The sequence below is a fragment of the Nothoprocta perdicaria genome, unplaced genomic scaffold (genome assembly GCF_003342845.1).
Source record: "Nothoprocta perdicaria isolate Ctin4 unplaced genomic scaffold, notPer1 scaffold_97, whole genome shotgun sequence".
Taxonomy (NCBI): Eukaryota; Metazoa; Chordata; class Aves; order Tinamiformes; family Tinamidae; genus Nothoprocta; species Nothoprocta perdicaria.
Window position 1 is genome coordinate 1,078,836 of NW_020456276.1, and position 14,855 is coordinate 1,093,690.

General features: G+C 53.7%; 1 protein-coding gene across 1 annotated transcript in view; it reads right to left on the minus strand.

Moving 5' to 3' along the window:
• Positions 1 to 7,698: 7,698 nt before the first annotated feature.
• Positions 7,699 to 14,855, minus strand: part of KIF21B (kinesin family member 21B) — a 43,569-nt gene continuing 36,412 nt past the window's right edge. Inside the window, exons 29-35 of the mRNA XM_026053267.1 lie at positions 14,639 to 14,775; positions 14,208 to 14,388; positions 13,152 to 13,316; positions 12,601 to 12,718; positions 11,595 to 11,765; positions 10,890 to 11,089; positions 7,699 to 9,625 (exon numbers count right to left, since the gene is read on the minus strand). Of these exons, the coding sequence (XP_025909052.1) occupies positions 9,571 to 9,625; positions 10,890 to 11,089; positions 11,595 to 11,765; positions 12,601 to 12,718; positions 13,152 to 13,316; positions 14,208 to 14,388; positions 14,639 to 14,775 (1,027 nt within the window). The 3' untranslated portion in view covers positions 7,699 to 9,570. The remainder of the gene's footprint in view (positions 9,626 to 10,889; positions 11,090 to 11,594; positions 11,766 to 12,600; positions 12,719 to 13,151; positions 13,317 to 14,207; positions 14,389 to 14,638; positions 14,776 to 14,855) is intronic.

The following is a 14,855-nucleotide window of genomic DNA, read 5'->3' on the forward strand; positions in this document are numbered from 1 at the left end:
TCCCGTGAGCAGCAGCTAATCCAACGCCCGGAGCGGCGAGAGGAGGACCCCGAGCGCCGTGCCCTGCAGCTAGTCGCTGCTCATGGGGGCCCTGGCCTGCAGTGTGGTGCCTATGGGCAGGCCCTGCCCTTGTCTCTCTTTTATAGCGCGCASAGCCGTAACGCGATCGGGCGGCCTGAGGGGAATTCCAGCCTGAAACGTTCGTGCTCCCAGATCCAGGTGATTTGCATAATATGAACCACCAGGTCCCAGCCCAGCTCTGCCTTGCCGGGAAATCTGGGTTGGCCAGTTTAATCATTGTCAGAGCCCTGTGCCCCGCTGATGCCCAGAATCTCACCCACGTTGGCTGCTTGGGGTGTTTTCTTCGCTCCCTGCTGTTTGTTTGTTCCCAGCAGCAGGTTCATTCCAAGGGAAAAACGCTGGGCAGGGCCGGGTGCCTCCTGGCAGGCCCCGTGGGGCTGCACATCCTCTCGCGGGGCTCTGGTGGGGCAAAGGGGCTGGAAACCTGCCCCAGGGGCCAACCTTGCTCTTGAGTATCCCCCTGCGAGGTCTTGCCCAGGATGAAAACCCAGGAGGGGAGCCTAGCCCTGGGAGACAAAGCCAGTGGCCCATGTCGAGCATTGGCTCGTGGACATCGGTCCAGCGTGGGCACAGCTCAACCCAAAGCGGGGAGGAAGGACTAGGTGACAAAGCTTGGCAGAGGCTGTGAGTGGCACCTAGGTGGGATCAGGSTGTCTGTGTGGACACAAAGTGGGGACAAGACAGACGGCTGAATATTTCTGTTCTCCGTGTTGGGAGAGACCTTTTTTTTTTCTTTACTTGCAGTTGGCTAGGATGGGCTGCAGTCCATCCCCTGCCATCTCACAAGTGCCTTGGCATGGGCACACACATAGGAAATATGCCAAAGGGAAGGGCRGGGCTGGAGGATGCATTTGAGGAATTGCTTTTGGTGGCTTCTGCCTCTCTGGCTGCTGGGCAGGGGGCTTTGGGACTCTCTCTGGATTTGTTTGTGCTCTTCTTGGCCCGGCACTCTTTTGGGGAAGTCTGGGCTCATCAAAGTTTATGGCCTGGCACCCGCTTGCCTGGAGCTGGTACTCAGCAGAGCCAGCATCATCCATGCAACACTCGCCTGAAGCAAACCTGTATGTTGTGTGAAGAGGGCAGACTCTGGCATCGCGTAGCCAGGTTTAGGTGCCCTCTCTTGTTTGCTTTGAAAAGGTGCCTGGAGCAAAGCCACTTGGGTTCCTGCAGGTGTGACGGACAGGAGCACATCAGGCAATACTGATATTCACCCTTGTCCTTGTGGCCGGTAAGGGCGCTGTGGCTGCACGCCCCATCCCTCTTCTTGTATCCCTTGTCCTGGCAGGATCCTTGCCGCAGACCCAGGGCAGGCAGGGCCACCCTGCCATCCAGGAGGCACTAGGTCACRCCAGCTCAGGAACCGCTCCAGCTTCATTCTTGCCCTGCACAGTCATGAGAGCTGGGTCTTACCTTGCCCTTTTGTTCCCCAGGCACAGCATCCTGCGGGGCAGAGGGCTGTCTGCGTGCCAGGGAGCAGCCTCTGCCATCAGTCATGGACCAAGCCACACGCGCTGGGGAACACACTGGTGCTGGACACACGGAGAGCGGAGYGCAGGGCTCCTGTTGTAGCCAGGCACTTGGATGCCAGGCTGAGCTTCCAGCCTTTGTGGTTAGAAACCTGCTCGTGAGGGAGCTTTTCCACTCTCTGCTGAAATGCAGCGGAGCGGGAGCACCAAACGAGAGCTCCATGCTTTGCACTTTACCAGTGCCACGTGCCAAGGGAAAAGTGGAGTTGGTGTTTAGCATTTAGGACCCTCCTGCCCAGCCTGCCCACTGTTGTGGGTCGTTTGGAGGCTCTGCCCTCCGCACATCCTAGCCTGCCCCCTTCCCTTTGCACCATCCTCCCACAGTGTCTTTGGGAGCCAGGAGATCATGGGCTCTGAGCAATCCCCACCCACACCAGCAGACACCTCTGACACTTCTTCTCTGTGGAAATGGCCCTCCTGCCTGCCCACCCACCTACGTGCTTCAGCGCTGGCCATGCAGGTGGGCTGTGAAGAACAGTTCACTGGGGGGCTCCTGTCATGCCTCATGCCTGGCATAGAGACAGCATGGAACTGGCATTTCCCTGCACCCAGCTGCTCAGGGACAGTGGAGGCTGCTGGAGCCAAGGCATTGCCCTGGTGAGTACTAGGGGTGAAGCTCATGGCCAGTCCTCCCTGCCCTGTGATGCAGGTTTGCTGCCTGCCTGGCATTTTAGGGGGAAGGGGAGAGAGGAGAGCATGGTGTCACATCACTTCTGCATGCTTGGTTGGGACTGCACATTGGTATTAGGATCACCATGCACTCAGTGGCACCAAAGGCGCAACCCAGATGTCCTGGCATTCCTATCTATGCTTAAGGGTCCCAGCCACAGCTCTTGGCACRGCAGGAGTCCCTTGCCAACTTTCCACTGCCATTTATCTTTCCAGTAACTTCTGCAGCAAAATGTGAYCTTGGGAACACACTCCAGCCTCCTCTGCATCTCCATCTCCTCATGGATCTTGGGGCTGGGTGGCCYGAAGTGAGGCATCCCCGTGGAGACACTGCTGTCCCCAGCACCAGACGCCGCAGTCCCACAGCCGGGGCTGCCACCTGCTGGCTGTCCCCACGGTCTAGAGCCGTTGGCTGTGACTTCCCTTGCTCTCCTGGGCCACCAGCCATGCGGAGGTGGTCTTCACCCAGCCAGGCTGCTTCCCAAGATGGGACATAGAGTGTGCTGCAGACGGCCAATGCCTTAAGAGCCTCATTCCCAGAAGGGATGCAGTGCTCTCACATCCCCTAGGATTGCAGCATCCTAGGAAGAGCAGGGCAGGTGTGTGGGCATCAGCACTCTGTCCAGGAGGTGCAGAAGGAGTGGAGCATCCTGMTCCAGTGCTGAACTTTCACCATGGACATGTCCCTGCAGACCCWGTCTCAAGAAGGTGCTGAGAGCCAGCATGGGCTGGGGGATGCTCTGCTCTCTGGGGAGGAAATGAGGGGAGAGCTGACACTTTGGCTTGGAACTGCCCAGCTTGATTCCTTCCTCCCCTCATCGCCCTTCTCACCAGGAGAGAGGCGCAGAGCCAGTCTGGCCAGGGGGGCAGCCTTTCCAGTTCAGTCCCTAGCGATTCTGGGCAGCCCAGCCATATCTGTCCCATCTGATCACAGAAGGATGTAGGTGAAGGTCCTCATCTCACAACACCCAAGGCAAGACCACAAGGACTGTAACGGCAGCACTTCTCCCATCATCTCCTCCAGTCTCTTCACCACATGCATCAGCACAAGCAGGTCCCAGCTCTGCTCCATCAGTTCAACACATTTTATTTGTGAAGACAAAAAGGCAAGGAACAAACACATCCATTGGGGGAAAAATCAAAACAAACAAACAAACGAAAATTACGTCATGAAACAAATAACTTACACTATTTACAAGAACACATCGAGGTATAAAATATATGTACATGCCTTAACCTATGAACAAACCCAGACCACTGGGCTGGTCTGCCCAAACCAACAGAGAAAAAAAGCCTTCCAAAACTTGGCCTCTACAAAACAGCTCCAAGCTAGAAAAGGCACCTGCTATTTGCGATTCTCCTGCAGCAAGAAGGGCTCCTGGAGCTGTGTGCGCCTACAGTTCCACAAGCCCTCTTGCTGGGCTGGACTTAAGGTTGGTCCCAGGAGGTGGGAAATGCTCAGCAGTCGGGCAGGTACCACGGGGATGTGCTTGGGAACCAGAGCTGTTGCAGGTTGGGTGATGAGCCTTGGGGAAGGGAGGAAGCCCAAGGAAAGTCAGAATTGAGCCTGGTGGGCTGTGATTGTGCAGGGCTCCCTGTCCATTATAGCTGGAGTATCTGCACCAAGGTGCAAAGGAGCCAGGGTCACTGGATCCACCTCCTCCTCTGGACAGTGAAAGGGATATGCAGAGGGAAGGTCAGCTGTGAGACAGTGCTGAAATGCAGATCTGAGCTCAGTGTTCTGCAGGGGTGGTACCTGGACCTACCCAGCTCGTATAGGACTGGCGAAGAAGCAGGAGATGGGCTCAGGGAGCAGCACTGACTCCRCAGAGTCAAGGCCAGAGGGCAGTAGCTGAGATCCCAAAGCTGCAGCTGTGCTTAGAGGTGCTGGGGAGGGGGAGAAAATCACAGAATCACAGAATATCCAAGGTTGGAAGGGACCTCTAGAGATCATCTARTCCAACCTTCCCGCTMAAGCAGRTACACCTAGAGCATGTGGCACAGGGTGGCATCCAGGTGGGTTTTGAAGACCTCCAGAGAAGAGGTCTTCATATACACCCAGGGGGAAATATACCCAGGGGGAAGGCAAGACCCTCATGCTTTGGCTCTTTGCATCTGGAGATGCTAAACTTGGACAYGCTAGCTGGCCTGGCTGGCTGGCCTGCTGCTTTGTGCCATAAAAGCTGTGCATGCAGGGAAGGAGAGCTATGCCTATGCTCCCTGGGTAGGCTCACAGAGGTCTAGCAGCCCAGGGCTTTTCTGAGCCAAAACTCACCCGGATACAACCCTGTGCAATGTGGTCTAGGTGTCCCTGCTCGAGCAGGGGCGTGGGACTAGATKATCTCTAGAGGTCTCTTCCAGTCTCAACCATTCTAGGATTCTGTGACTCATCTCCCTCCCCTTTGTGCAAAGGTCAGTCCTGGGCCACAACAAAACTGCACACAGGGGATGGAGCAGGCAACTGCGTCCTGAAGGGAGAAGACCCAGGGAGTGAGAGAGTGCATGCACAAAGACCAGTGTCACACAGCAAATGCGTCCTTCCCATCAAGGGAAGGACATCCTGGGACAGCAGGAATCATTGCATCCTTGGCATGAACCAAGGCACCCAGGGAGAAGCAAAATGAGTGAAGGCAGCTCCAAATCTTCCCTGCAATGGAGAGGTTTGGCAGAGATGTGTGGAGATGGCAAAGAAAAGCGGAACAACCCGGCTCAGAGTGAAAGCATGAAACATCTCCTCAGCTTCCTTCCACAGGCAAATACTCCTCACCTTCTCCCATACCCCTGACGTCTACTTCTGGGCAGCTAAGCCCATGGCCACAGCCCAAGTGTTCGGTCAATGTCACCTCAGGCTTACAAAAGAAGATAAAAACGGGCAAGTGCAGCTCTGGGCATGTGCTGTGATTCTTCCTAARAACAGGGCAAGCAGTGAAGAGAGGAGATGAAGGACCACAGTCCAAGGGGCGACATTTGCTAGTGCATGGTGGGATCTTGTGCTGCAGTGTTTAGAGGAACATGATTCCCCCAATATTGTGCATCAGAGTTATGACTCCTTGCCAAACTCCATCGTGCTGTGAGAGTCAGGTTTGCTCTTCAGCCAGAAGAGGACAGTGGGGGTGATCAGCAATGATTAMATTTTTTCCTAATTGATGTTCAATGCCCAAGAGACAATCTGGATTCAGGTATCTTTTGGGAACATGCAAGATTCAGCTGGACTTACAGGCCAACTCAACCCAGGCTGTTCCAGACTGCTACCGAATCAGAATAGGCTCTGGAAATTTTTAGCTTGGACAGGACCATTCAAACTGGGAGCTTTTCCTGATATTTCAAAGACAAGAGGCGTTTYGCTGCAGCCACCAGCAATCTGCAGAAACAGGACTACAGGCTGAGATGAGCCTCACAGAGATCCCTTTCCATCCTTCCAAAGGACAGGAGAAACCACTTCCAAGGTGCAAATCAGCACAGAGCAACAATGCAGAACTGTGGCCTGGGCATCGACCAGCAGCTGGAGCAAAATCTCCCACTGTAAAGGTGAGACATAGGGGTGCTCATAATAGATTGCATTGCCGTGCCCTGCTGTCCACCATCAGGGAAGACAGGGGAGGAGAGGTGAAGGACGGCTCAGAGATGCAGCAAGGTGAGGCCTTGTGGGCGAGGCCATGTATCCCCAGGACTAATTCAAGTGTCAAAATCATAACCATCACAACAATGATGAACAAAACCAGCCCAAACCCCACCCCCCGCCCTATCCCATTCCCCAAACCAAACCAAGCAATGACAACACCCAGCTTGCACCGTGAGGTAGCTAAACCAGATCAACACCCAAGAACCACTCTCCTGCATGGGAAATACTAACCCATGGAGGCAGAGACACAAACACACACACAGACTCATGGGACCACACTTGAGTCCTGCTTCAAAGACCTCCCCTTCTGACCTGCTTGAAGATGTGCTGCAGTGCTTGGCTTCTTACCCTGCATCTGGAGAAGGCAGCCTTGACTTGACCGTCTGGTTCCTCACTGGCTGCAGTGGGAGGAGAGGCACAGTCTCCATGCATCTTCYCCACTTTTGGAAGCCCAGCTGGCATGGTGCTGGGCATAAAGGCATAAAAACATATGCTTGGTCTTCCTAGGACTGGYCCCTCACTCCCACGGGAGATTAAGTAAGCATCTGCTGCCTGCACATAGTAAGAAACTTGCAGTAAAGTCAAAGTGGGAGGTGTAGCTGATACCCCAGAGGGCTGTKTTGYTGTCCAGAGGAACCTGGACAGACTGTGCAAGTGAGCGGAAAGAAGTCTGATGAAGTTCAACAAGGACAAGTGCAAGGTATTCCTCTCCCATCAGRGGAGGAATAACCCCACGCATCAGTACAGGCTGGGGATTGACCTTCTGGAGAGCCGCTCTGAAGRGAAGGACCTGGGCCTCATGGTGGACAACAAATTGAGCATGAGGCAGCAGTGTGCCCTGGTGGCCAAGAAGGCCAAYRRGATCCTGGCACACATGAAGAAGAGCGTCTCCAGCAGGTCGAGGGAGGTGATCGTCCCTCTATACACAGCCCTGGTGAGGCCACATCTGGAGACTGTGTCCAGTTCTGGGCTCCCCAGTGCAAGAGGGATGTGGAGCTGCTGGAGAGAGTCCAGYGCAGGGCTACGAGGATGATCAGGGGCCTGGAACATCTGCCCTATGAGSAAAGTCTGAGAGAGCTGGGCCTGTTCAGCTTGGAAAAGAAGAGATTGAGAGGGGATCTGATCAGAATATGTAAATGCATTAAGGGAGGGTGCAAAAAGGACAAGAGGGTCCAAAGGAACTTAAGGAAAACACTATTGACAGCAAGGATGATAGAGCACTGGAACAGGTTGCCAAGAGAGGTTGTGGAATCTTCTTCTCTGGAGATACACAAAACCTGCTTGGACGCAATCCTGTATAACATGCTCTAGGTAACCCTGTGTGTGCAGAGGGGTAGGACCAGACGATCTCTAAAGGTCCCTTTCAACCTCAGTGATTCTATAAAAGCCATGGAAGGTCTGAACCAAAATCCCCCAGCAGCAGGTCCCTTCACCAACTTCAAGCAGGGAGCAGCATCGAGAGGTTTTAGATCAGGCACTAGCAGATCTGAACGTAGACACTGACACATTATGGTCCACATATGGTCTACATGGTGCACAAGCCCTGGCTACAGGTAGTTTCACACTGACACATACACACTCAAACACACACACCCTCGGCCAAATGCAAGTTGAACAGGCTGAGCAAAGAGCAGAGGAACCCTAACCAAGATGCTCGYGCCCTTGGAGGGTAACACCTCCTCGCTCCTGCTTAGCCATCTCATCTCTGTGCGTTATTCTGGTGGCCAGAGTACCTTGTGCCTTTTTATTTACCCCGCTCCCAGTCCCAGCAGCGTACACCAAGTCCACAGTAGCTGTTCCTCCTGTCACCTCTCTGGGTACACCAGCATCTSCTGGTGACAGGAGAGGTCCTGGAGCTTGCATTCAAGAACTTCAGTCTCYACCACACTAGGATCCCTCTGGCATCAGCCCCTGTGCAGTGCCAGAGCCAGCTCCAGGTGCTAGGGGCTCCAGGGGGTCTCCTCACCTCCAAAGCAGCCTACAATCCCAGGCTGAGCAGAGCTCGGCAACTGTCAGGAGAAGGCTGTTCGCTGTCCTTGTCAGTATCATGAGTACAAACAAGCCACCATGCCTTCCATCAGGATGTGGCAGCAGGATTTTTTTTTTTCCTAAAAAGACAACAACAAAAAATCCATCAAATAAATAGAGATGCTCCTGTGTTTTGGAATGCAGAAGAATTCCCACTTTCCAGCTGGAATAGTCTTGAGGAGTCCTGGTGGCAAAAAGACTGGATTTGGTCTTCAAGTACCCATTCTTGGAGAAAGCAGGGATAAAACAGTGGGTGTTTTTTTAAGAGCAATTAGGCAGATCCTGGAGGTCCCAGTTTGGCACTGGYGGGATTACATGGAGAAATCCTTAAATCAGAGTTCAAATACTGCTTCTTCTGTGACAAAATGGGAGGAAGAACATRAGAGTGCCTTTCCCAGCGTCTCCTCTGCTGTCTCACATCAAGTCCTGTCTGATACCATACAGGATGGAGGGGGATGATCCAGTGGGTCATGAAAGTGCCAGTGTGAGGGGGCCTTGGCGGCCCCTTGAGCAGGTGGAAGGGAGAACAGTGGTGGTGTCCTCTGGGAAACAAACTCCTGGAATGAGTCCCCAGCCTTCTGCGGAAGCTGAACTTTGTGAGGTCATTTACAGGGGATGAAGAACGCGCACACTTGTCCTTCAAGCATGGGGTGAATCAGTGCAAGACGAGTGCATGCAACCCTTTCCTGTGCTTCAAGTACAGATGACTCGCACCTCTCCTCCAGCTACACCCATAGCTTGCTGGGCATCCTCTGGCTCCGGGCTCTGCTGGAACCCAGTCCCACATGTCCATGCCCAGCACCAATCCTGCCTCCTGGCAATGGCTCAGCTAAGTTTATAAYCACAATGTGGAGACTGGGAAGGAAACGTGCAGCAAATTGGTCTTCAAGTTATCGAGGGAAGGTGTCTCCAGGCTGACCCTACTCTTTGTGCCCATGGCTAGGGCCCAGCAAAGCAGCTGAGTGAGGTAAATCCAATGCACATCTCCAAGCATTAAGGCCAGGTAGACCGATTGAGGGGAATGGATCCAACTGGACACCCTTATGCAGATCTGCTACCACACCGAGTTACTCTCCCATGCGTAACTTCTCCAGGGAAGCAGCCTTCAGTGCTGGGTTATATAYCTATGGATACCACACTCTGCCCCCTCCATGCTGTTGTCCTGGCCAGCAAAACCCATCAGCTTTGACATTGTGAGGTGGAGACAGATTGCTGCAGGAACCAGCTCTGGAGCCCACAGCAACTGAAGAAGCACTGACAAAGGCTGCATGAACACATTTCAAGTAGAAGAGTAAACAATGTCACCAAGAGGGAGTCAATCTGGAATCCGACACCCAGGAATCCCATCAAGTGTTACAGCAGGCTGAGCGAAAAGGGAGCTGAAGCGTTTCCCAGTCACAAGAAAACCATCGGGATGCTGCAGCAGGAGGAAAAGGGGAGATGACAATGCCTCACAAAGCTGCTTCCTCATGGAAGCCGGCAGTGCACAAAGTACCAGACAGGACATCATCCATCCTGTGGGATCAGGCACAAAGAAGTTCCCATTACCGGGCTGAATTCTTGCAGATATTAAGGTCTTAATAGTGAGGTAGAGGGACTAAGACCTTTGCCCTCCTGTCACTTTTTCCAGTCTTTTGGCAGCTCCTAGTTGGATCCAGTAGGTAATCTCCTCCCACTCCAGAGCTTCACTGTCAAGTCACTGAGAAACAAAGGTGAGAGGGATAAACGAGGGGCAAACACCACGGAAGGCATTGCTCAAGAAACATGTTCTCCACCCCCAGCCCACAGTAGCATGCAGCCCCCAAAAAAGGACTTTTCTAGGCTAATTCCTCTTGGCAGGAGGTCACCCAACCCAGTCTGGGGAGCAGGCAGGCCCAGTGGGGCTCAGCCTCTAGAGACTAGTGGCAGCAGCTGATGACAAGGAACAAAGATATTATGATCTGTGGGGACTCCGGAGCTGACTCTCCCAGGAGGATTCTCAGGGTCCTGTGACACTGCAGGGAACGGGTGAGCTTTGCCTCCCTGAGGCACAGGGTGCTTTGGGGAGCAGCTGCCAGCTCCTGCTCTGTCACGCATGCATGGGTGGAGGCAGGCTATGGCTCCCACAGAGCTGCAGCAGTAGATATGGGCACTGGGAAAACAAAAACAAAAGCCAACAAAACCAGGAATGTGACTGGGGCAAAGGGGTAAGTCACTTCTAGCAAAAAAAAAAAAAATCAAGTGGAGAAAAACGCAAAATAGTTTCATACCGTTAAGAAGCAGCTCAGACCAGAGAGAAAGAGAGAGAGAGAGAGGAGCTAAAGCAAGCAGCAGAGAGAAAGAAAGACAGAGGAAGGAAGAGATGGACAGAGAGAGAAAAGAAAAGTAAGATAGAATAAGAGTGCATGAGCAAGAGAGAGCCAGAACAGGAGGGTCAAGGCAGACTAGTAGCACGGCCCTTTATGGCAAGGACGCGTCGTGGAAGGCAAGGGGTGAGCCCAGGCACGTAATTCCATAACTTTACCCGGCAGTCACTGTGGCACAGATGGGAGGTTGGGAGGTGGGGAGTGAGAGAGAGAGACAGAGAGACAGAGAAAAAGGAAGGGAGAAAAGGGACATGGTTGAAAAGAAGGTATCAGAATCTTGCTGCTGGAGAACTCCCCAAGAGCAACAGGGGGTGACCAGCCCCCACAGAAGACGGGTCACTGTGTTGGGGACAACCACAGCACCACCACAATGTGGGCTGGGGGCACAGGAGCAGGAGCTATGCTCGGCCAGCCTGGCCATGGGGCAGGCTAACATCAACAGGATGACATGCAGGTGTGCRGGGACTAGAAAGCTGTAGGGAAGCCCCTCTTCCTTCCCTCCTTGTCCCACTTTTCCTTCATTCTCAGTGGAAACCCACCCCAGCTCAGGGCTGACACCTCCACCCAAGGGTCTCCCCCTCCCAGGATGCTCTGAGGACCAGAAAGCCTGAAGCTCACCTGGAGGCAGTGAAGATGTGCTTTGAGTTGGTGCAGATGGCGTTGATGGGGCTGTCGTGCCCTTTGATCTCCCCAACTGGGGTGAAGGTGTCCACATTCCACACTTTGATCATGCCTCCACGGCAGGCACTCAGCACCATGGGGCGACCAGGAATGAAGGCCAGGGCACAGACCCAATCTTTGTGTGCATTGGGGATTTGCTGTAGGTAGGGGGACAGGACAGAGACCATTACCATCCTTAAAGCAACAATTTAATCTGCAGCACACATTCAAGAGCTTCTTAAATGCAAGCAGGAACMCTCAGATCACCGCCGCCTGCCATGTCCCCATCCATCCGGATGCTAGGGATGACACTGCAAAGTTAGGAGGCCATGGGGCTCAATCCAATACTTGGAGCTGGGATTGTCTCTTGGGCAGGAGGCAACAGTCTTGTCTTCAGAGAGGAACATGGCATCCAGGTACCCAGAACAGCATTTCCTGCCACAGCCCGATACCCCTGGGTGCCATCTAGGAGTACTGGGCCATCTAGCATACTTTCCCACAGCAGTGGGGCTTGCTAGAGTTCAAGGAATAGAGGTGCTCTTTCAGGTTAGCTTAGCGCAGGACACTGATACCAGGTCTCTGAACTTCTCCTTAGGCCCTTTGTAGCAATGCTCCTCTCCCCCCATAACCCAGGGAACCTGTTCCATCCACTCCCCTCCAGACCTGGATAAGTTCCTGCTGCTCCAGATCCCACTTCTTTATGCCGTTGTCCCTGGAGCCACTGAAGAGGGTGTCTCCCTGGATGGCCAGGCACTCGATGCCGTCGTAGTGAGGGGGTTCAAAGTTGTGCGTGGGGCCAATGTTGCCCACCATGCCCTCAGTGATCTCAAAGACCTGGGGGAAAGCAGTTGGTGAGACACCTCAGATGGGAATGGAGGCCACCTGCTCTTGGACAACTGGCCATCAGTCTCTGTTTCTAGGCTCAGAGTAGCTATAGAGTTGCTGGAAAGGGGAGAGTTAATTACAGCTTTTTAGGGGGAGGCAAAGGTCTAACTAAGGATTCTGCCACAATCATGGGAATCTGCCACCAAAGACAACCCYCATTCCATTGCATTTTACCCGTGGGGAGTTTTTACACACCACAATGGGCCAAGTTAACAGCCTGCGGCTACCAGAAGAGTGAGATCCTGCTTTTCTTCCCAGCTCATTTCTCTCTGCTTCCCTGGTGCCAATTCCTACTAAACCTGCTAGAAAGAAAGATCAGAAAATGAAAAAGGAGGGGGGAAGTTTTGACTGTGTCAGTGCTGGGAACAGGCAGGCACAAGGTCTCTGTATCTGTGATAAAGAATACGCAGGACAGAGCAAGCTGCTAATCTGTGCCAGCCACAACAAGCAAATGTCATCCACAGAGCCTGAGGTTTAAGAAGGTTGCAAACTCCTGCCTCCAAAACTTAATTTGTATCAGGGGCAAAGCAAAAGGCAAGACTGGGCAGGAGCAGATGGGCCAAAAGCCACAGACAAGGGAAAGGAGGAATCTGAGTGAGGAGAGCATAGGCTTTGGGAATTGCTGAGCTCCCCTATGGACATTGGGCTCTGCCCCAGAGCTAGATAAGAGTAGTATCATAGAATCATAGAATGCTTAAGGTTGGAAGGGACCTCAGAGGTCATGTAGTCCAACTCCCCTGCACACGCAGGGTCACCTAGAGCACGTGGCACAGGGCTACAGTACCTTGACGTAGTGATCTTTGGAGCCCGTGACCACCAGGTCATGGTTGCTTGCAGTCTGGTTTACTGTGAGACACATCACAGGCCCGATGTGGCCACTCAGCTTCCCGATGGGTTGTAACCTTGGAGCAAAGGCATAGGGTCAGCTCACCCTTCCCTGGGCACCAAACCCCCTCCAAGAGGCTCCCCTAGGTACACGCCTGGTGTCCCCCCACATGCCTGGTGCCCCTCCGATAGGGAACAGTGCCCAGGGGGAATATGAGCTGGGACATCCTACTTTCTAGTGATACCAGGGGTAAAGCAGCCTTGGGACACATCAGCAGCCTCTGCAGAGTCCAGGAAGAAGCCAAAGCTCAGCAACCTGGTGCCTACCTGGCAGGGAAGGGAGAAACAGCACAACCAGCGGGATCCTGTCCACTGTCTGTATTTTTCCCCTTTTCTGCCTAATTCTCAGTGGATGGGGGGGCTGGGGCAGTCATTCCAGGCCCTCCTGAAGGGCCAGTGTCTGCTGAAGGTCAGCAAGCTGCCTGGTCCGCTTGTGGCACCAGCCCTCACCTGCTCAGCTCCCAGACGCGGACAGAGTTGCCGGTGGCGGCGTAGAGCGTGGTGCCGCTGGGGTTGAGCGCGATCTGGTTGATCTGATGCTCACCCTGTACGCTGGTGACAGTGCGAGTGCTGGTACCGGCACATGCATCCCCAGAGATCACCTGGCCAGAAGATCTATGGAACGGAGAGACGGAGGAGGGAGGATAAGTGGAGAGCAAAGTTCTGGTCTGCAAAGACCAGAACTGCAGAGGCCTTGCTCTGTAACTCGATGGGACTGCTGGGCTCCAGATTGGCACAGGTAGATCCCATGTCTTGGAAAGCCCTTGGATATCACCTACTGCAGGACCACCCTGGGATCAGCCTGTCTTCCTGGCCACCGCTCTCCYTGGGAAGTGGAACCATGCACTTCACTTGGAGTGTGTGCATGATATAAAGCATCCTACTCTGCCCCCTGTTTCCATTTTGGGCTGCTCTTTCTTCCTCCCATTTCCATTTCCTCCATGTAGGAAGAGGAAGAGCTGGCTGGCAGGTAGCACAAGGAGGTAGAAGTATCTGGCTTCACCATCATGGATAAGGTGGTAGAGAGAAGCACCTTCAGATCAATGCAGATGAGACAAGGTTGATGGAGAAAGTATCTCTTTGCTGGAGTGAGCTAGGGGCATAGAGAGCTCGCTCTCTGCCAACCTTTGGGCTTCGCTTTGGTTTGGCAGACAGTAGGCACAGCCAGTCCCTCCCTCCTTTCTAGTTCTCAAACTCCTCTCTAAAGATCCAAGTTTCCACTCTGGACTGCCAGACATACAGGAACATGTCTGCTACCTGCCAAAAGCCTTCAAGGTTCTCWCCCCTGAGAGAACCCCTCATTGCAGGGTGGTCCCAGGTCTCCCCCAGTCTCTCTGCTCCGTTGCACTGCAGCACTGCATTTGCTGCAAACTGACATCAGAACTGCTGGCTTGTGGCTTTGCCTCTATCACCTGGGGCCCCAACAGCTCCTGGCATTGGCTTCTGCAAAGCCAGAGGTGTTCCCAGTTCCATGGTCCCTCCGGGTCACTCCCGCCTGCTACATACGTGAGGGTGCGGATGCACCGGGCCGAGTCCCGGATATCCCACACTTTGATGTATGAGGTAGACACGGTGAACACCAGCCCTGTGTGGCTGCAGTACTTGATGGAAACCACATTGTTCGGGTGACCCTTGAGGGAAGCAATTTCCTGGCCCGTCACCAGGTTCCACATCTTGCAGCTCCGGTCTGTGGGAGAAGGAAGGTACCCAAGAGCGTCAGACTAGGGCAAATCTCTCACTGGGTCTGGGCGGTTAAGGGTTTCCCCTGTCTCAAGGGAAAATGCACCGGCCAGCCCTGGCACCAGCATAGTCCAGGGGCAGCCTCAATACTGAGGACAGGACAGAGGTCCAGGAAGAACCATCCCCCCTGCTGCCAGGCACTTCATGCATATTCCCTCTTGCCAGCAACTCCCACATCCTCTCTCTGTGTCACACACCTTTAGACCCAGTGAAAAGCAACTCGTCGGTGGCATCCAGACAAAGCACAGGTTTGGTATGTCCTTCTGCCATGGAGACACACTGCAGTGGGGCTGTCCGGGCATTCTTGGTGCCACCCACTGGATTAATGATGCCCCTTGCATGGGAAAGAGAGAACAAGAATGTTGGGGTCTGTGTGTGGACAGGTATGAAGCTACATAGGCCCAGAGACATGAG